General features: G+C 42.1%; 1 protein-coding gene across 1 annotated transcript in view; it reads right to left on the reverse strand.

Moving 5' to 3' along the window:
• Nucleotides 1–1,728: 1,728 nt before the first annotated feature.
• Nucleotides 1,729–21,250, reverse strand: part of TMEM71 (transmembrane protein 71) — a 160,771-nt gene continuing 141,249 nt past the window's right edge. The window contains exon 9 of the mRNA XM_069220774.1: nt 1,729–3,391. Coding sequence (XP_069076875.1) covers nt 3,312–3,391 — 80 coding nt within the window. The 3' untranslated portion in view covers nt 1,729–3,311. The remainder of the gene's footprint in view (nt 3,392–21,250) is intronic.

Here is a 21,250-nt window from a genome sequence, read left to right on the forward strand (position 1 = left end):
ACCTAGAAACAAAAGAACAAACATCAAAAAATAAATACAATAATAATTACAGTATTTAATTTAAAATATTACTTGCAAGAAAATTAACATTTAAAATAAAAAATAAAAAAAACACATTTTACAGACATTATTTAAAATGCTTACCACTAAATTAAGAAATATTTCAAAAATAAAAAAATAATAATTGATAAGTGATCATTAAAATGATACATAATTATCAATACATTAAATATGATAAATACAAATGCTCTAATTGCTGTAAAATTCCCACGCTGTTCCCTTACAAAACCAACAAGTCACCAGTAAAATATATAATATTAAAATGTAAATATATATTAAAATTTGAAAAATTATAAATTAAAAAACAGTTTAAATATTGAACAGTTTACATAATAATCAAACCATTAACTTGCAACTAAAAAATATTGACCAATAATATAACATTAATTTTAAGGTAATTAACTTCCCTCCCCACTTCCCTACAAACTCAACAATCTACTGAAATAAAAATAATTTACAAGAATATTTATTTAATTATATCATAAAACGAAAAAAATAATTAGTTAAAATAGTAATTAAACAATAAAACAATCTACATAATTATTAAGAAATAAATAAAACCAATTTGCAATACAAACTAACAAAATTACATTAATTGTAGATTAATTAACGTCCCACTCTATTCTCCTACAAACCCATGAACCTGCTATTAAAATATAAATTACTAACTAAAATATAAACAATAAAATATGCATAAAAATTAACAAATGAAACTTAAAATACCTAGTATGTCAAACAATTACAAAAAATACAAAAAAATGATTTAATATGTAATTTACAATAAAAGATAACATTAAAAGTAAATTAATTATAATTGAATTAACTTTCCACACTATTCCCTCCAAACTCAACAATCCGCCTCTACGTTATAAATTACTAATTACAATACAAATTACACAGTATAAATTACAAACTGTATTTTGAAAACAATTACACTAACAAGACTAACACCTAAAATATATATTTTAACTAATATATACTAAATGAATTCAAGTATATTTGAGTAAATAATATTAAAAACAGCAATATTATTAAAAGCAATATTATTTACATAAAACAACGATATTCTTGACTATGATAATGTGTTACATAATATTTTTGTAGTAATTATATTTTTAGCACAATATTTAGGTAAAACAATATTTTTACATCAATATTTGTATCATTAACCAATATATTGTGTATCATTTCAGCATACATTTCTTCGTTAATACAATTCAAGGTGACAAAACTTGAAATTTTGTATTTTTTACCTACAGCCTGTGTGTGCATATATTTATGTATTCTGTATTTATTTAGGTATTTTTATTACATAAGGCTGGTGAGATAGTGGAAGCTGTCTCTAGGTCAGACCTAAAAAAAATAGACCTAAAGACATCAATGGAGAATGTACAACAGTTTCACTATAACATGCTCAGCTATGCAAGTCGATTCATTTACTCACTCATTCGTTCACACACTAACAATGTGCCACAGAATCCGACGTTTTTCTGTTTTTTCTCTTCTGTGGCCCGTCCATAACCTCCTCTTGCTGTTGTTCTTACACATATTTACCACACTGCTTTTATATATTTTACGTCATTGGAGCCATAGCTAAGTATTTTAATGTTTGAAATGCTGACAATTCGTATACCAAGTCTTGTGGCCCTACTGATTGGCACTCAACGATTGTAGTTTTCTCTTTATTTATTTCATATACTTAAAAAATAAATTCACGAGAAAATTTATTCTCTGTAAATGAATACAGTACAAGTTCTAAAATCAGTACCTTCACATGTATCCAAAGTGAAATACCCTCAAAGAAAGATTTACTTTCACACGGGTTTTGCATCACTTTTGTAACAGTTGATCAGAAGGCACTTCGTTGACAGTGAATAAATATCTAAACTTATTTACAGTAGTAGAAAATCCTGTGAAACAATATATACAACAAGAAATCTATACAATTCTAATAGCCAGATACTATTTTAAATTGCCGGAAGGCGCCTTTTTTTGGTTTCCCAAAATGACTCACACAAATAAAAATAATTGAAATATGGCGGTAAACAGAAATAACGTGCAAAACCTGTCCAATAAACGTTTGTCCGTTAAGTATTGTCTTTCTCTTCGGAGTATACTAAAGACATGATTTCCGGAGTGACATGAACTACAAACATCGTACAACGGAAGAAAGCCCGTTTGTTAATTGTATTTTGCTGATCCTTCAGTACAAAACAATACGGCCTCCGGAACGTCGAAGGTTCAGAAATAGTTCTATCGGTTTCTTCTCACAAACGGAACAAGCCCCGAATTCCTTGTGACTACAGTGATAAGCTCACCGCCCACAAATGCATGACAAATTAACTCTGTACTATATGTGACTCGCTCCTTTTTCCTCAGATCTTCCTGGTGAAATGAATAGCGTGCATGTCTAGTATCATATGAGCCGGAAAATGTACTCAGTGACGTCTGCCAGGATCTGCAGGTCATAGTGGGAATCCTGCAAGGTCAACTGCGAGTTTATGTCCTTCTGAGATCACTGAATTCAGAACTATTATTGGGCCACATAATCAGCGCTTAGAAACAGCACAATTGCGACATAAAGCGCTACATAAACCATATTATTGTTATTGCAACTACCGGGAAAGGGAAATGCCAGGACTCCAACAAAATGAAGTTTGGATTTTAGTGCACATTTTTAGCCCAATGCCAGAAAGAGCATGCTGGTAGTTTTTATGTCTGGAAGAACCTTACCTTGCCCACTGGAACCCATCGCCGTGTCATACATGTCTAGCAAAGTAAGTACACTGCACTATCTAAGGAGATGAGCACTCGCTCGACACATTAGGCTGAGCTGCATAGCTACATGCACTATTTCAGGTTCACCGAAAAAGAGCATGTGTCGATCACAAGTGCAATAGAAATATGAATTTAAAAAATCTAACATCCTTAAAAATATATTATGTTCACTTCGTTAGCTATTGCATGCATTACAAGCATACGAAACAGCATTTTCACGAGAGTTGAACTCTCAGCTGGAAGCAGTCGAGCTGTTTTCCTATGGTTCTCCTCATATGTAGGCTACGGTTAGCAATGCCCTTGAATTAGCCTTTGCAAATTGTGAAATGTGAATCTAGCGAGAAGAAATAGATTTTATTTGATCAGGTTCTTGAAAAAGCATCTGGGTCTTCGGGTGCAGTCTGAGATATACATGTAATCCTAAACTTTCTTGCTCACTTTAGTGGCGTTTGTATGTCCAGCTAAGTCGAAAGTTATATCCCCCAGGTAGAAATCACTATGCACACCAATATCATGACGATCAGATAAATCGGACTTCTTGCAATGTTGATTTCTGAAAAAAAAGAAACAGGAAGCTCAGAAAAAACATTGATCTTGCAAAATGAAAACAATAGCAGTCGGTATTGTACTGAATGAATACAAGCAGAGACAAACACATGGCTTATTTAATTCAAAATGCTCAAGATGTGAAAGTGGCTATAGTGACTTATATAGAAACTTATTTGCTTGTACGGTTCTTTAACATTGTGTAGTTCCCCGCTAAAATATGCATGGTCACCACATCATGACACTTGTGCTGGCCTGACTGATGCTGGATCACTTGGCATGGTGAAAGGGTAATTAGACAAACCTTGTAAGAAAACATATTGTATGGACAAATTACCATGTCAAGAATATCGAGGACCAAAATATTTTGAAGGTATGTTTCTATAGGTAAGCAAAGTTTTACTAAATGTAACTCCACATTTATGGACCTTGACAATATATATCTCTTCAAGCTACGTAGATATGGAGTTAAGAATAGTAAATCTATACTTACCTATTTGCACTTGCCTGTAGGATATTTTGGTCCACAATATTTTTGACCGGCTATTCTGTCCACACAATATTTTTAGTTCTGATATTCTGTCAGTGATCCCTTTATTCTGTCGATAACATGAGGTCTCTTTCAAAGATGATTAATGTTAGGCCTGTCAGCCGGAAGGTGGTCTTCCCCCAAATGTTTTGCCTCACCTCCTTCATTTTTCTGGATCTAATTATGTTGGCCTTAGGATTCTGAGCACTTTACCACTGCTACCCAGTGCTAAAGTGCATGTGCTCACTCTTTAATATATATATAGGAATATTGGCTTAACCCCAATTGGCATACGTAATTTATTTATAATCCATAATAAAGAGCACTACATGTGCCAAGAGCTTGTAAAATAAATGCTACTAGCAGGCATGCAGCACTGATTGTGCCACCCACTTAGGTAGCCCTAAAAAAATATCTCATATCTGTCATCGCAGAGCCTGTGTGTGCAGTTTAAACTACCATGTCTACCTGGCTAAATAATTCTTTTGCAAGGCCCAAACCTTCCTTTTTAATACATATAAGGTACCCCTAAGGGGGGCCCTAGACAGTTCTAAGGACAGGGTTCAGTGTATTTAAAATGTTGGACGTGTACTTTTAAGTTTTACCTATCCTGGTAATGAAAAACTCCTAAATTCGTTTTCATAACTGCAAGGCCTATCTCCCCCATAAGGATAACATTGGAGTTGCCTTACTACATTTTATAAGTCTAATTCCCAAATGGGAAGATATAACTCTTTAAAGTTTGGCGTCTCAGGAATCCTAATTTAAAATCCTAACTTATGGTGAAGTCGGATTTTCAGTTACAATTCTAAAAATGTCACGTTTAGAAAGCTGGCATTTTCTTGCCTTCGCCATTTGTTGCCTGCTGCCTGCCTGGGTCACATGAATGAGAGTAGTTGGCGGTTGGGCTTTGTGTATTCTTCCTAGACAGCCACACAAAATGGGAGCTTATGTGTGACTTACTGGGACATCACTGCCAGGACTGGAGGGAGAAGCTGGGCCCAACCCCAGTTACACCTGAATAGGCTGTGTCTTGTCCCCCAATAATGGGCTTAACAACACTACATTTTCACTTCAGCCAGCTTGGAGCCAGGGCAAGAGAGGCATAGAGTTCCTTGCACTTCAAAGACACTGTCTAGAAGCTTCTCCCACCTTCCAGAACCAGGGCACCAGTGTATAAAAGATGGACATCTGACACCACCACTTCAGTACACTTCTGGGCCTGCAGATACGCTGCCAGGGAGAAGGGCCACTGTGCTGCTGAAAGGACTGCCACTCTACTGGACCGCTACTGTGAAGGAGTTGCTGTCTTGTTGTGCTGACCTGCCTTCTGCTGCCCTCTTGTCTGGGGAAGAAGAACTGGACCTGCAACTCCATCTTGAACCCAGGACCCCAGAGTGACTCTAAGGGCTAGTCTGCTAGTCTCCTGATCTAAGCATTATAGACATAGCAGGCTCCGTACAGCTCTTTTTTAATGAATACATCTTTATTACATAAAATATATTACAATATCCGTACAATAACATAACATCACAAGCATATCTACAAATATTCCATAAAAGCAGAATTTCAATCATAATTCATTAAGACTACAATAGACATAATCTAAAAATATAGTTAACTTCCCAATAAAATTGTAGTGGAAAAACAATACACAACAGCCTCTCTGATGGATCTACAACTGATTGAATTAAATATTTTTTTAGGTATTTCCTTTATAGCTCTAATAAGCACACAGACAGAATAAATGCTTAATCAACTCCTCTTTGTAGTTGTACAAACAGCAGGCCTTTGAGGGTAAGCAGTCAGTATTCCAGACCCCTCACTTTGAGCTACTGGTATCAACAGGAAGCAAAATCTCATATATGTTTGTTTGGTTCCTGGATACAAATTAGAGGGTAAATACTCTTGTTTTAGTATAGAACATGATTCTGTCATAAAATGGAGTTTTCAGTGTTTCTGCAGTGTCAGTAAATCTGCAGCTCTTGCATGCTTCCAAAGAGCCGGTTTGATTATTGTCTTCTGCTTCAAATGGGGCAAATTTATAAGATCTGCCATTGACTGCAAATTGTTTCCCACAATCGTTTTATTGACAGAACCCAAGCACAGCCCCAGGCCCATATCTTGGTTGCAAATTACCTTGTTGTAGATCAGAGATCTCATTGAGTTTTTCTTCGATGTTGCGCAGTCACAGAAGTAGTTCAACATTGTCGCTAAGCAATGAACAGCTAACGAGACCAGCGTTAACTCCAACTGTAGTTTACATCAGGCAACTGATAAGCAGAGGTTCAGTAAAAATCAGAGCTATTTCATATCAATTTTATCCAGATAGCTTGCAGATTTTTCCGGCAGAACAAATGCTCTGTATAATAATGTAGACACTAATTTAATCTCCAGCACCCTTAAAGACTGACAAACCACATGTCCTCCATGTGCTCTCAGACATTTTTTAACTGAATGTAAGAATATCCAGGCCTTTTTTTAAGTTTGAAAGATGACCTGTCCAGCTTAGTCAGTTATTGACTGCTAGCCCTTAAGTAATTGTATCTTGGTACTTCCAAAGTTCTGCCCCCGACTTTCTCAAAGATCATAATCTTTGTCTTACTAAGGACGACTTTTCATCATGACATTGTTGTAGGTTCTGTAACTGCAATTGGAGTCTCGACAGGGTCAGTGAGAATAAGATGATGTTGTCAGCATATGCCAAGTAACTGATTGGTATTCCTCCAAACTTGGAGGGGGGCAGGGGCAATCCTTCTGGAGAGTTTAAAAAGATTGATAAATCCGTTATGTACAGCAAGTGGCACTAAAATGCATCCCTATTTCAGTCCATTGGCAGTGGATATCTTTGGAGACAAAACATTTTTTGTCAACTTAAACTATACCCAAGTTTTATAATGAAGGGAATATTAAAAACTGTAAAATGGTGGGGCTAATCCCATATTTGCACAATTTCTCCCAAAGTTATTGTCAATTCACTTTATCAAACTCTGATGACTAATCAATGTAATATGCACATAAACTGAGATTTCTTTTTAGGGTTTTGTTGACTAGTAGTTGTAGCACAACAATATTGTCAGTGGTCGAGCATCCTTGCCTGAAACCGGATTTTTCAATAGGAATTAAGTGAAAATCGGACACCCAGCGTGAAGATCTATCACATAAAAACCCCTTCAGCATCCAACAAAGCAATGAGACAATAGCTGCTTTGGCACAGCCTTGATCCTTTTTTGTGCAGTGGATGTATGACAGCACCTCACCAGCAAGGAGGGAAATTTCCTCATTCCAAAATCTTTGCAAGCAAAATATACAATAACTTGCACCAGAGCGGAAGGTTAGTTTTGATCATGTCAATAGGTGTCCTGTTCGGACCTGCAACTCTCGAACTCCTTTATTTCCTCCTTGGTAATCCCAAGATCCGAGTTATTATAACTTGGAAGCTCCCAGAGTTTGGGGCTACAGCACCCGTATAGGTTTTCCACATGCTTTTTCCAGTCCTCATGAGATATAAGGAAATCTGTTGCCAGTTTTATAGAATTAGTGCTCCAACCAGCTAAGGACCAAAATAATCTCCAATTGTGGGATTTAATAGAATTGGTGCAATGCTGTCCAAGTGAAATCTTGAGATCGCTTGCATAGCTCTTGAATTTCACGCTGAAACCATCTCTTTTCATTTTCTATTGTAAGATCTCTTAGGTATTGGGTTTTGTTAGTATTCCTCTCAATATTTTCTGACGTTTTGTTTTTGCAAACGTTGTCAAATGGACCCTAATTTTGGGGATAGTTCATATACCCCTGGTTGTGCTAGAAGAAATGCAGTAAAATATGTTGTATAACAAGTTTTCTCAATCGTTAATCCAGTTAGTAGACAGCTTAAAAAAAAAACTTTGGTTATTTAATAGTGTCAATCTGTGATTAAAATTGGTGTTCCACTTAATCAATCTTAAATTGGTAGAATAACTTATACCCTCTAGTTACAGATCATGTGGCCTCAGGATATGATAATTCAAAGCAATAACAATCTGTTGTGAATTAGTCACTTTCTTTACTTGAAATAATCTGATAATCGTGACACAGATAAAAGAACTGCAGTCTAGAAAAGTGAAGTCAATAATACTTTGAGATTTTGTGGAGTCAAAGGCTGGGTTTGCTGGTTGATCTGACATGAATCTTCCATTTAGAGCACAGAGCTTTGGGGCTATAAAGAATCCATATAAAGCACACATTTTTGGCCTTAGGTTTTCCCACTAGCTTCCCATAATTGGTTCAGAGATATTCCATGCTAAATCTTGAGAATCATCCTCCATGGCGGGTTGGCGTTCGAAATATAATTAGTTATTATTGAAGTCCACGGTTAGCATTACTAAATTTGAGACATTCTATTCTAGAATTAGTTCCAGTTCATCTAGCACAGTTTGAATATCTTTTTTGCTCTTCACTTTTGAAGGTGGGAAATAGACATTTACTAATAGGATTTGTTTTCGCCTGGGATTGTCTAGGACTGCTAACAGCAAACAATCAATTTTTGTGTCAATTCTGAAACTTTTAAGACTAGTATTATTGTGGACTAATGTTACCACCCCACTCAAAGGCTAATCAAAGGAGTTCAAGGTGGCTTGAATTTCATAAGTTTTAAAGTTTGTACTGTTGACCAGGTTTCCTGGAGACATATTAATTGATGTTGATTAAAACGCCAGTCTTTCTTGCAATATAGACAGATACTTTGGCTTTACTGGCTTTGTTAATACCCCATAATGCTAATTTGGCCTCTTTTGCCAGACCCCTTTGCACAATTCCTTCACTGGCCCAGCTTAATCATGTCATGTGGACCTTGTGAAAAGTAATCAGAGATGAAATCCAGGTTTGAAGCACCATTAGTCAAGGCTGCGGGGCCAGATGGTGGGATGCTATTCATGCGCTGTGGTGACAAAAGAATACAGTTTAGATCATCTAGTGGCTTATACGATCCAGCTAGGGCTGTATTATTTATTTATTTGCTATCCTCCGCTGTTTCTATCATCTGAGAGCAGCACTGAGAGCTCAAGACTGAAGGCTTAGTTTTCATGTCTGTGTTAAAAACAGCAGCGGCCCCCGTGGATCTCAAGGGGCAGGGGGGGCAGGGACGGAGGGGGAAAATGAAAAAAAATATATTAAAAAAACAACTTACCTCAGAAGGCCATCTCCCGCCGTCCCCTGCAGCCTGGCTGCCTTAAGCACAGCCAGGCTGGAGAAACCTACGTGCGCATGTGTGTTTTGCCGGCCTGAGACGCTCTCCATTCCTCCTCCTACCTCCTGTGGCCCAGCCCCTCCCTGCACTGCTGGCTGAGCCAGCAGCAAATAAATAGAAACAATAATGAACTTTCATTTTTTTTTCTGCTGCTGACTCAGCCAGGGGAGCAAAGCTCCTTCGGCATAGTGAAGGAGCCACCCCTGGTTAAAAACAACGTCAGATAGGATGTTAGCTAAAGATGAAAAACCATCCGCAATAGTCTTGTAGATTTTTGGAGATATGTCCACTTGAGTGTCTTTGCTGTTAAGCTGATCGAGAGTAGAAGTCCCTAGGCAAGTTGCCCTCCCATCAGCTGTACTGCTATTAGAAGTCAGTGTTACACCTATTGCTTTAATTTCTTTGATTGTAGTATATTTGCTAAACCCACCAAGAATTAAAATCATCTGTTTTATTTGCAGAGTCGACAGCTGTACTAGGAGATGGCTCTGTATTCCCAACTGCCCTTTCTCTCTGCTCAAATATAGGAAAAAGAGGAGATTTAAATTTATTACTCATTGGAGGTCCATCGATATTTATTGAATTTCCAGATTTAGTTTTTTTATTTAGTTTCCTTAATTCTTTAGGTGACATTTGCTGATATATGGTCTAAACTCCTCTTCTGTTGGGGAGGTTAAGTTGATAGTTAAAACTTTCCAGGGGGGCGTGGCCAACCAACATGGCCGTCCGGACGTGATTTCCAGAGGCTCTTCTCAAACCCCTCACAGACACACCGAAAGCAGTGTCTAAATGTGAGCCGAACATTTGCTCCGCCCCGGGAAGGGTGTGCGGAGTGCGGGAGATCGAGATTTGGACACTGTGCCAGAGCTCTGACTGCCTGAGGCCCGCGGCGGAGGGACAGGCTGGCGTGGAAGCCCATTGATCGTGGTCCTGCTGCGTTTCGTGTTGACGACAGAAGCGGGTACGGAGCGGGGGTACGGTGGCCACCTTTTATGACTGACAGTGGCTGCGGGGCTCCTCTCGGAAGAGGGGCGATCATAATAGAAGGAAGCAGTGCGGCCATGCTTTGAAACGGGCGGGGCCCTGCCTCTCTCGGATGATGGGCAGCGGCCAGGGGACCATCGACGGAATGCCAGAGGGGTCCTTTCTCCTCCCCATTGGTGAAGGGTGAGAAGCGAGGGTGAGTCCCCAGGTGAATAAGAACGGGACTCACCGGTCAAACCGCCTGACTTCAAGATGGCGCCCAATGGCGGGCCACAGGGGAGCACCACGAAAGGCTCCACGGGCATCCAGGACCTCAGTGCAGCATAGCTCACCCCCCTAACCTGAAACGGAGACACAGCGAGCCACCCCTCATTGGCGTGGCGAGCACCAGCAACAGGAGCAGCAGACTCAGCAGCGGGCACCTCGATTGAAGGTGGAGTGTGGAACAAGAAGGCAGTGATGCCCTGGGGAGGCGCATATGCCTCGACGGAAGCCACAAGCTAATAGAGCCTCCAATTACTTTGCACCCGCCAGAGCAGGTGGATCTACCTCGCTACAGACAGGTGAGATGGTGCTAACGAAGGAAGACCTCCTAACATCCCTACGCGCTTTCAAAACAGAGCTGCGTGAAGAACTCACGGCCGACATAAAGGCCACATTTGATGCTTTCAAAACGGACATCAACACCCGGTTGTCCTCTCTTCAAGCTGATATGGATTCAGTGGGGACCCGCACACTGGATCTAGAAGCAAACGTTCAGGAGATTGCACTTGGATCCTATGGAAGGAGAGGTTACTCACCTCAAGACGCAACTCCAATTATCACTTCTTAAATGCGAATACTTGGAAAACCACTCCCGTAGAGACAACATTAGAGTGAGGGGACTAGAGGAAGGTAGTGAAGGTGCTGATCTGTAGGCCTTCGTGGTTGGTCTCTTTTCCACCATCCTGGGCATTAATCATCCAGAGGTCCAATTGGAGTGAGTACATAGGGTAAGGGAGCCGCTCCGCAGGTAAGGGGAGGAGGCCTAGAGATATCCTTGTGAAACTGAGTTCATTCAAAGTAAAGGAACGAATCCTCCAACAGGCGAGAAAGCAGAACTCCGTGTCCTTCCAGGGTACAAAGTGCTCATTATTCCAGGACATTGCTCCAGCAACGCTGACCCAAAGGCTGCAATTTCGACCAATTGCAGACGCACTGCGAAAGAAAAATGTTAGGTACAGATGGACATTGCCTTTCGGATTAGCTTTTGAACTCAACAACAAGTCACATCATTTCATGGATTTCGAAGAGGGGGCAGTCTCACTGGGCTTACAGGAGAGTGGTTCAGCAGGGTCGGCCAAGACACCAGGCAGAACACAAAGACAGGTGGAGCCTTATACCTCCACAGATCAGTGGAAGCAACCGAGGAGGGGGAAAAAGATTCCCAAGAAATAAAGCATCCCACTAGGAACGAGAATGGGATCAGGATCTGCTATGGGCTAAGCAAGAGGCCCGATCATGGGACTGCTATTGGGAATGGTGGGGAGGGATCCCCAAATAAGGGGACCAAGAAAACCCGATTGGAGACTTGCAAGAATGCAAGGTGAATGGTCAAGGTGTTCTCCTTTTCTCTCCATGGGCAAAAAAGATTGGAGATCCTCACAATTGACACTTTTATGACTTCAATAAGTCGAGTCTGTGGGGGACAAGAGTGGATGGGTATCCACTCCCGTCCATAAAGATCACAGGGAGGTTTGAGAACCAGCAACAACATGTCTACATGTTTATATTTGTTCTGATGTTCTTCTATGTTCTTTATTATTACTTTGTGTCCTTACTTGGCGTGGATAGGCTTACAAGGGGGTGCACAATATCTCCAGAGTCCTGTAGAGGGAGGCGAAGGTTGGAGGAGCCCGCGGGGCAACCAGGGAAAGGGGCTGACCCAAATAAGGCAATACCTATTAGACCAGCAGGATGCTAGAACTCCTATCATGGAATGTCAAGGGGCTGAACACCCCTAACAAGAGGTCGCAGTAGGGGAAGTTCTTTGATGATCATCATTTTGATATTGTTGCCCTGCAAGAAACACATCTCAAGAAGGGGGAGGGACATCGACTACACCACAAACACTACCCGCAGGTATACACTGCCTCAGCGACAACAAAACATTGTGGGGTTGCCCTGATGTTTCACAGATCCATCCACTTCCAGGTTCTGGGTACGAAACAGGATAATGAGGGCAGATTTTTAATGGCCATTGGCAATTTTGGTGGGAGGACATGTATGGTGGCCACTCTATATGCTCCCAACAGTGGACAAACGCAATTCCTCTTGAGTTTTCTGGATAAGTTGGAGGGCTTCGCTGAGGGGGATATTCTTTTATTGGGCAATTTCAATCTGATATGGGACAATACCCAAGATACAACCCATCACCAGGGAGTGCAAGAAAGTTCCTTTGCAAAGAATGTTAAAACGGCCCTCAACAGGTTGGGTCTTTTCGACACATGGCGTACCCTCAACCCCATGGTGAGGGACTATCCTTTCTTCTCCCACTCACACAGATCCTATTCAAGGATAGACTATATATTCATGAGTCAACCCCTTCGACAGGCACTGAGAATAGCAAATATCCACCCAATTATCATATCTGATTATGCTCCGGTGGGGACTGGATTTTACTGGCCCACCTCGCGCTCTAAATTTCGTAGATGGTACTTCCCAAACGTTCTAACCCACGACCCAATGCTCCGGGACATATTGCGGAGGGATATTAGAGACTTTTTTCAGAGTAATGTCGCTGCGGACACCTCCCCCCACACTGATTGGGATGCATTCAAGGCAGTCATAAGGGGTAAATGCATTTCATTAGCAACTTCGCTACACTATTTAAAGGCCAACGAAAGACAGACTCTAGAAAACGAACTGACGGTTGCAGAACAGGCCCACAAACACTCCCCCACTTGACTTTCGCAGAAGAAGGTGACCTCCATCAAAGGAAAACTACAATCCATATACACGAATAGAGAACAAATCGCAATGCTAAGACTCAAGAAAACTCATTATAAAAGGGGAATGAAATAGGCACACTTCTGGCAAGACAATTACGCACCAAACAAGCTAGGGACTACATTGCTCAATTACATGATGAGTCAGGGGAACATTATTCAGATGAGGGAAAAGCTTGAGCCTTTAGAGATTTCTATACCCGACTGTACAAGTCACCCAGGCCAGACACCCTATAACACAAGGCACATACCTCAAAAATCAAACCTTCCGCAGGTATCCCAAGATACCAATGACACCTTGATGGCTCCTTTTACAACAGACGAAGTGCAGACGGCCATCGTCTCTCTCCCTCTACACAAAGCACCGGGTCCAGATGGGTTTAATGCCCATTTCTACAAAACCTTCAGTGCGGAGCTAACACAGCACCTCACTGATTTGTTCAATCACGTGAGAAGGGGGCATACATTGTCCCCGACCATCGGAGAAGCCCTAATCACACTTATCCACAAGGCTGGGAAAGAACCTCAGTTCTATGCCTCTTACAGACCTACTGCCCTACTAAATCTAGACGCAAAATTATACTCTAAAATCCTGGCCAAGAGGCTTGAGGAGGTGCTACCAGACGTGATACACCTTGACCAATCAGGTTTCGTTAAAGGCCGCAAATCGGACGATAACCTAAGACGAGTAATTCATCTGATGGGAAAAATGACAAAGAAACAGATACCGGCGATGCTACTGGCGCTAGACGCCGAGAAGGCTTTTGATCGGGTGGAGTGGTCCTTCTTGGTGGCTACTTTGTGGCAGTTTGGGTTCAGTGACCAGTTCATAGCAATGGTAATGAGCAATTACTCATGAATATTGGTAAACGCGGTGGCGTCCGACTTTTTTTTAAACTGACACAGGGAACGAGGCAAGGTTATCCTCTCTCCCCACTCTGTTTGCACTCAGTGTGGAACCCCTATCAGCGAGGATGAGGATACAGCCGAGATTCCAGGGAATCCGGTTTGGTCCCGACCAGCATAAAATTTAATTGTTTGCGGATGACATTTTACTTTTTGTTACTGATCCCCGAACGACCCTACTGTCAGGGAGACCAGATCCTCTGGGTCTGCGCACGTTCCCAACATGTCCACCACAAGACAGCTCCAAAACTCTGATAGAAATGTCACAGAGCCTAAGAGACTCCAAGTGGGGAAACGGGGATTAGGAAGGGAACAGCTGGGAAGGAGACCTGGAGGAAGCAAAGGTTAAGCAACACAATATCAAGATATAATCACATTGAGGTTCATAAAAACTCTCTGTTGAATCTAGGGTCGTATGATACTCAGAACATGAAATAACACTCTGTTGAATCTAGAGTTCAATGATACTCGGAACATGAAATAACACTATGTTGAATCTAGGGTTCAATGATACTCGGAACATGAAATAACACTCTGTTGAATCTAGAGTTCAATGATACTCGGAACATGAAATAACACAACACTCTGTTGAATCTAGAGTTCAATGATACTCGGAACATGAAATAACACTCTGTTGAATCTAGAGTTCAATGATACTCGGAACATGAAATAACACTCTGTTGAATCTAGAGTTCAATGATACTCGGAACATGAAATAACACTTTGTTGAATCTAGAGTTCAATGATACTCGGAACTTAAATAACACTTAGACTGAAGAAACATGAATGACCTAGAACTAGACTCTAACTAAACCTCAAGAAATCTAGGTACTTGGAAAGGAATCAAGAATGGTTAACACAATGTTTCATAAGAACTTTTCATGAATTGTTACATACTGTCTAGGAATATAAGAACCTTCTAGAATAATGTTTCAGAACAAACATTGCATCTTTACATGAGGACAAAAGGTAATCTGAAACATTCCCTGGAAAACAATAGGAATTGTACTAAGGACTTAATATGCACAAAGAATGTAACATCTTGAATTTAGCACCTTTGCAGAAAATTCAAAGGCCCTGGATAATTGTGTGCACTTCAAAGTTTTAATTGCCATGAAATGATTGCGCACACTGTAAGCGATCTGAACACCTAGATTTAAATGCGGGAAATGAATTGCGCACACTGCCGATTCCAACAAGTATATGCAAATGCCATGAAATGATTGCGCACTCTGTAAGTGATCTGAACATCAAGGTTTAAATGCGGTAATGAATCGCGCACACTGCCGATTCCAACAGCAATATGCAAATGTCATGAAATGATCGCGCACTCTGTAAGCGATCTGGACATCAAGGTTTAAATGCGGGAATGAATTGCGCACACTGCCGATTCCAACAGGAATATGCAAACGCCATAAAATGATTGCGCACTCTGTAAGCGATCTGAACATCAAGGTTTAAATGCAGGAATGAATCGCGCACACTGCCAATTCCAACAGGAATATGCAAATGCCATTAAATGATCGCGCCCGCTTTACGCGATCTGAACATCAAGGTTCGAATGCGGGAATGAATCGCGCGCACTGCCGATTCCAACAGGAATATGCAAATGCCATGAAATGATCGCGCACTCTGTAAGCGATCTGAACATCAAGGTTTAAATGCGGGAATGAATTATGCACACTGCTGATTCCAATGCCACCATGCAAATGCCAAGAAATGGTCGCGCACAATGAGTATCACGAGTTAAATGCAAGGAATGAATCGCACGTCTTGCCGATTCGAATGCCACCATGCAAATGGCAAGAAATGGTAACTCACACTGAATAACAAAAGTTTAATGCCAGGAATGAATCGCGCGTCTTGCCGATTCGAAAGCCAATATGCAAATGTCAAGAAATGGTCGCGCACACTGTTGCCAACCCGAATCTCAAAAGTCAAATGCCAAGAATGAATTGCGCGCCTTGCTAATTCGAATACCAACATGTAAATGCCAGAAACCACGAGCACATTCACACGCACAAGCAAAATCTTTCAACATGAAAGCTAGGCACAAAAACTCGAATGCCTTTGAAAACGGGGTCGGGGCCCAGCCCGACCTCCGTCTTACCGCCCTGTTCAAGGATCACCAATACAATGAAGGGCAAGGCCTGGAAGGTCAAAGTAGGCCTCCGGAACAGGAGCTCAGGAAGTTGCTGCTGCTCTGCACCAGGACCTCTGAATAGTGAGCACGTGGAGCTGGGCTGGCTCCCTTATATAGAGATATATATAGTCTGGCCCAGCCCACAAACCACACCCAGTCATGCTGCAGGGAAAGCTTCTAGAAGGTCCTAGAAAGGGACCACACCCTGATACACTCTGTAAGCCTGCAGCAATACCTTGCAAATAAACATTATTTGCAAACATCATTAATAGTGGTTTCAAGGTAAAACTCTGCAATGCAAAGGCATATAAACACAATGCATGAATTATGCTCTTGAATAAAGACTGGGTTTTTTCATTTTAGTTGCCCGTAGAGCGCGCATTGTCCCGATGTTGACACCTACCGACAATCCAGGAGGAACTTGCTCTTGAGCAAGTAGCGGGCTTTAAGGTGAATAAGGGAAAATCATATCTGCTCAATTTGACATTTTGAGATTGGGGAGATAGCGTCCGAAACATCATTTTGTTTCGGCCAAAAAGGAGATCACTTACTTAGACATCAAAATTACCCCAAAGGTCGCTGACTTGTTTAAAGCCAACTTCCCACCCCTCCTCAAAAACATGCAAACTGACTTTAAGAGATGTTCGTCTCTCTGGCTTATTTGGCTGGGACGTATCAATACCATTAAGATGACGGTACGCCCCCGTTTTGTATATATGTTCCAAAGCCTGCCTATCGATATCCCCAAAGACTTTTTTAAAGAGGCCCGTACAATGATCACCTGATTCATATGGCAAGGAAACAGGGCCAGACTTTCTAATAAACTGCTTACATGCTCCAGGTATAAAGGAGGCTTAGCACTACCCGATTTTCTAGTGTACTATAGAGCGGCCCAACTCCGCATCATCGCAGAGTGGTCACTTTGCGAATCGGACAAATTGTGGCTGCACATGGACAGGGCAGTGAAGAGATGGACAATATGGGACATACTGTGGAAACCTAGAATGGATCGACCAAAGAAGGCTTACCTCAGTACCCCTTACACCCACCACACTTAAAGTATGGGACACAGTAACAAGAGCATCCGAAGTAACGCCTTTTCCCTCACGGCACACCACCATCCATTATAATGTGGCCTTTCCCCCAGGAGTAACACCATTTGATAGATGGAGGGAAGAAGGGTGTCTGCGGATCGCGGATTTGTTTCATGGGGAAAATATATGCACATTTGAAAACTGCTGCAGAGACTTTTGGCTGCCCCAATCTGAACACTTCCATTACACTCAGTTGAAACACTGGGTCACACAGCCTCATCTGGGACTCGTGGCCACCAGGGATCTTCTTCCGATTGAAAAATTTGTCCAACAATGAGGGGTAGCGGAGGGTAGCATCTCCACATTGTATAAACTTCTGACTTCGGCACAGCGCACTTTCAGCCCTCGACATATTACTTTTTGGGAGCAGGTATTTGGCTCCACAATAGAGGATGGTCACTGGAGCCTATTATTCCACAATATAACTAAATATAATCGTTAAATGGGGGCTAGAGAAGCACACTATAAACTACTTTACAATTGGTACCTTTACCCAGAAAAACTTTTAAAAATGTATCCCCAAGTGCCTGATAGATGTTGGCAGGGCTGTGGTATGCTGGGTAATTTCGACATATCTGGTGGGATTGCCCAGCTATTCACCCCTACTGGGAGGAAATCGTGTCACACTTAAAAGAGATTCTGCGTTACCCCATCCCAACATGTCAAGCACACATTTTGCTAGGTATACTTGCCCCAGACCTGCAATACCAAACTCTGGGAGACCGCTCCATTATGTGGTTAGCATTGGGAGCTGTGAAGACAGCTTTAGCGTCATACTGGAAAAAAACAGATCCCCCCCATAGCACTGTGGTACACTAGATTGTGGCACAGCCTCCATGGAACGCTTAACAGATAAATTGGCTGAATCGAGAAGAAGCTTTGACTATATATGGGACCCCCTGGTGGGGTTCCTCTCCAGCGGCCTGCCTCTTACAGCCTGTAGCCCACATCTCAGGGTGCTGCATCTCTTTCATGTGTGGGGGAGTGATTTTGTAGGGGATGGGCACGGTGGAACAAGGTGCACCTGAGGAAAGCAGAGCAACTCCCTGGGTGGAACATCCCGGGGTTCGTTGACCACGCTGAGTGAGATAAGACACACGTTTTGTTGTTATGTTTTGTTTTTCTTGTTTATATTAGTTACTTGGGACTTGCTGTCATGCTATTATATGGTTTGATCGTGCAAAATATACAGACTGCTTCTCGATAAGATGTCATTGTAAGTCGTGTCCAGCGGTTGATAAGGTCGGATGCAACACACAGTGAGATATGTCATCCCATATGTTCTTTTGAAATGCATATCCATATGTTCTTTTGAAATGCATATTATAATGTACCACAAAAACGCCAATAAAGAAAGTTTAACAAAAAAAAACTTCCCTACTATCTGAATCAGTAGTGGGCGACTCAGGTTCTGGGCTGCCACCCTTCTCATTTTGGGGAGGATTTGTAGCTGATTAGTCGTCAGTAATAGTGTTGGAGATATTGGAGGAATTAGCTTGACAGTGAGATGGAGCTCTGTTGTTAATCACATCAGTAACACATTGTTTGACATCTGTACTTGACTCGAGCAGTAACTTATATGATTTGGCTTGTGGCAGGTCCTGTTTTTGTGCTTTCTTCTGTAACATTTGTAATAAGGCAACTATATCGTCCAGGCTCGTCAGGTTCGCAAGATAAAATTCCAACTTGTCCAGACATTTCTATTTTTGTAAAAGGTTCTCTTGAAGATTGTGCGCTATTTGGAGCTCAGTTGTTATACCCTTTAGCAAGGTTATTTGTTTGCTGCAACAGGCTGCCCATGGTATCAGCCATTTTGGTCAAGGTTAATGTAATTGCTTCCACTGCCTGTACGACTGGGTACGCCAGGAGAGTAATTGTCTCAAGTGGATCCTCCTGCAGAACTGGTCCATTTACTTGGCTACTTATTTCCTTCATGGCTGAAGTAGAAGTAGAGGTATTTAACATGTTTGAAGTGCTAATCCTTTAGGTGTGCCCTCCTCCAAAATCGTCATCTCATATAGAAGGCTTAAATCATTCAAAGTGTTGAAGAATGAATAGCCCCCTCTCGGGCTATTCCTTGGTCCAGACGAGACCCCCGTTTGGTTAGGGGGAAGAGGGCATGCCTTATTATTATCCCTATCCCTGGACGCATCAGACGCATCAGACGCATCAGACGCATCAGAAACATCAAACGACTACAACTGTGGGTCAACTCCATAGAGGGATTCCGAGTCAGAAGTCTCTTCTAGCTCGCAAACAAACAAACATGTTTTCCAAGGTAGGACTGGTTGCAACTATGGATGTAACTACGGCTACTCTTCTGGGCTGTGGAGAAGAAAAACAAGAGGCGACAGCGGACCCTGCACCAGGCCAAACATCAGGTCCTGCATTGATCCCAGTCGCCGAGGTTAGAGTATTCATAGCGGCAGGGCGGTCACACAAGTTTACAACATCTTGATGTGCAGAGATCAAAGCTTGTCTCTTCATGTCCCCACTCTGATTAAGATGAGTTAACTGTGAGGAGGTAAAAGGGGTAAAAGAAGGAGGCATACAGGAAAATTCAGTGAGAAGGGCAGGAGCTATAAGTGCTTCTTCCATAGACTCAATAGATTCCCCTGTTGGCATGGAAGCTGACCTCAATGGGTTGACAAATAATGGCTGGAGAGGCAGTGTTGTTTTTCCCTGTCTCCTCCCTATGTTATTTTGAGATATTGTTTTTTCATAGTGCCCAATGGAAGGCGAACCAGGGACTAACAGGCTCGAACTACACACAAAACTGCACAAAGTTACACACAGAGTCCCTCCTATCAACCCACAGGTGTAATCCTTCTGAGGCCTCTAGAACCTGCTAGAGCCTCCGCTCAGAAAGTAATCCTTGGTGCAATCCTTGGAGGTAGACATGACCCTGGCGGGGGGGTCGTGTAAGGCAAAATTAAGCAAAGCGAAGCCAGCAAGGCACTGCAGGGAGGTCAGAGGGCAGAGAGGTCTGATAGGCAGTGGAGCACGCAGAGTAATGGAGTAATGCAGGCTGCACAGGGACCTAACCTAGCCGCCTCCGCACCACTCTGGCTCGATCCTAGGATAACGGCTCTAACGCCGTGACCATGCACACCACACTTCGGCTCATCTCCATTCCAATAGTCTGTCTAGGATACCCACTGCCCGCCACTCTCTTTGAGCCTGTTCAAAAAGTGTCTCTGTAAAAACAGATCTACTAATGCAACTCAATCTGGCCTTTCACTTCTTGTCCCGACATTCATATTGTTTCTGCCCCTCCCCACAGCTCCTGAACCCCCATCTTGAGCAAGTTCCAGACCCCTAAAGGTCATCTCTCAGGTCCTGGGCCCTTAGTGGGGCTCTCAAGCTCTGAAAGCCAAGCTTTTGGGCTCTTTGCAACCAAACGAGCCCTTTCACACTGGAACTGCTCCGCTTGCACGGAGAATCCGCATGAGCCATTATACACTCAGGTGGTTTGCCTGGCTCCAGCCTGCCCGTCTGTGACACCTAGCCTGCTCCTTGTAGCATGCCGACCATCACCAGTGATGCTTTCCTTGCTTCCAGCGAACATCTTCTACGCAAACTGGACACTTGGCACAAAACTTAAGAAGGTAGGACTTCAGCAGGACTAATCGAACCACCGCTCCGTGGCCAGATAGCCACGAATGGCGCTTTCTGGTTTTAGGTGTTATATTGCAGTTTATTCTTTAAAAATTCATAACTCTGGTTTTACTGATTGTTTCTTTAGTTGTTTTGGTCTTGTTTCATTCATCAAATTAAGCTCTATTTTTCTAATCTGGCGTGAAATCTTTCTGTGTTGGATTTTCACTGTTTTACTGTGTGAAGTGTTGCATAAATACTTTACACATTGCCTCCAAGTTAAGTCAGACTAGTCTGAGCAACCAGAAGAGTGAGCACAAGTTAATCTGGGGTTGCTTGTGCCTTACCCTGACTAGGATTGTGGTTTCTGCTTGACCAGGCCTCACAGCCCAGTCACCC

This window comes from Pleurodeles waltl, chromosome 2_2 (assembly GCF_031143425.1).
Source record: "Pleurodeles waltl isolate 20211129_DDA chromosome 2_2, aPleWal1.hap1.20221129, whole genome shotgun sequence".
In the NCBI taxonomy this organism is placed as follows: Eukaryota; Metazoa; Chordata; class Amphibia; order Caudata; family Salamandridae; genus Pleurodeles; species Pleurodeles waltl.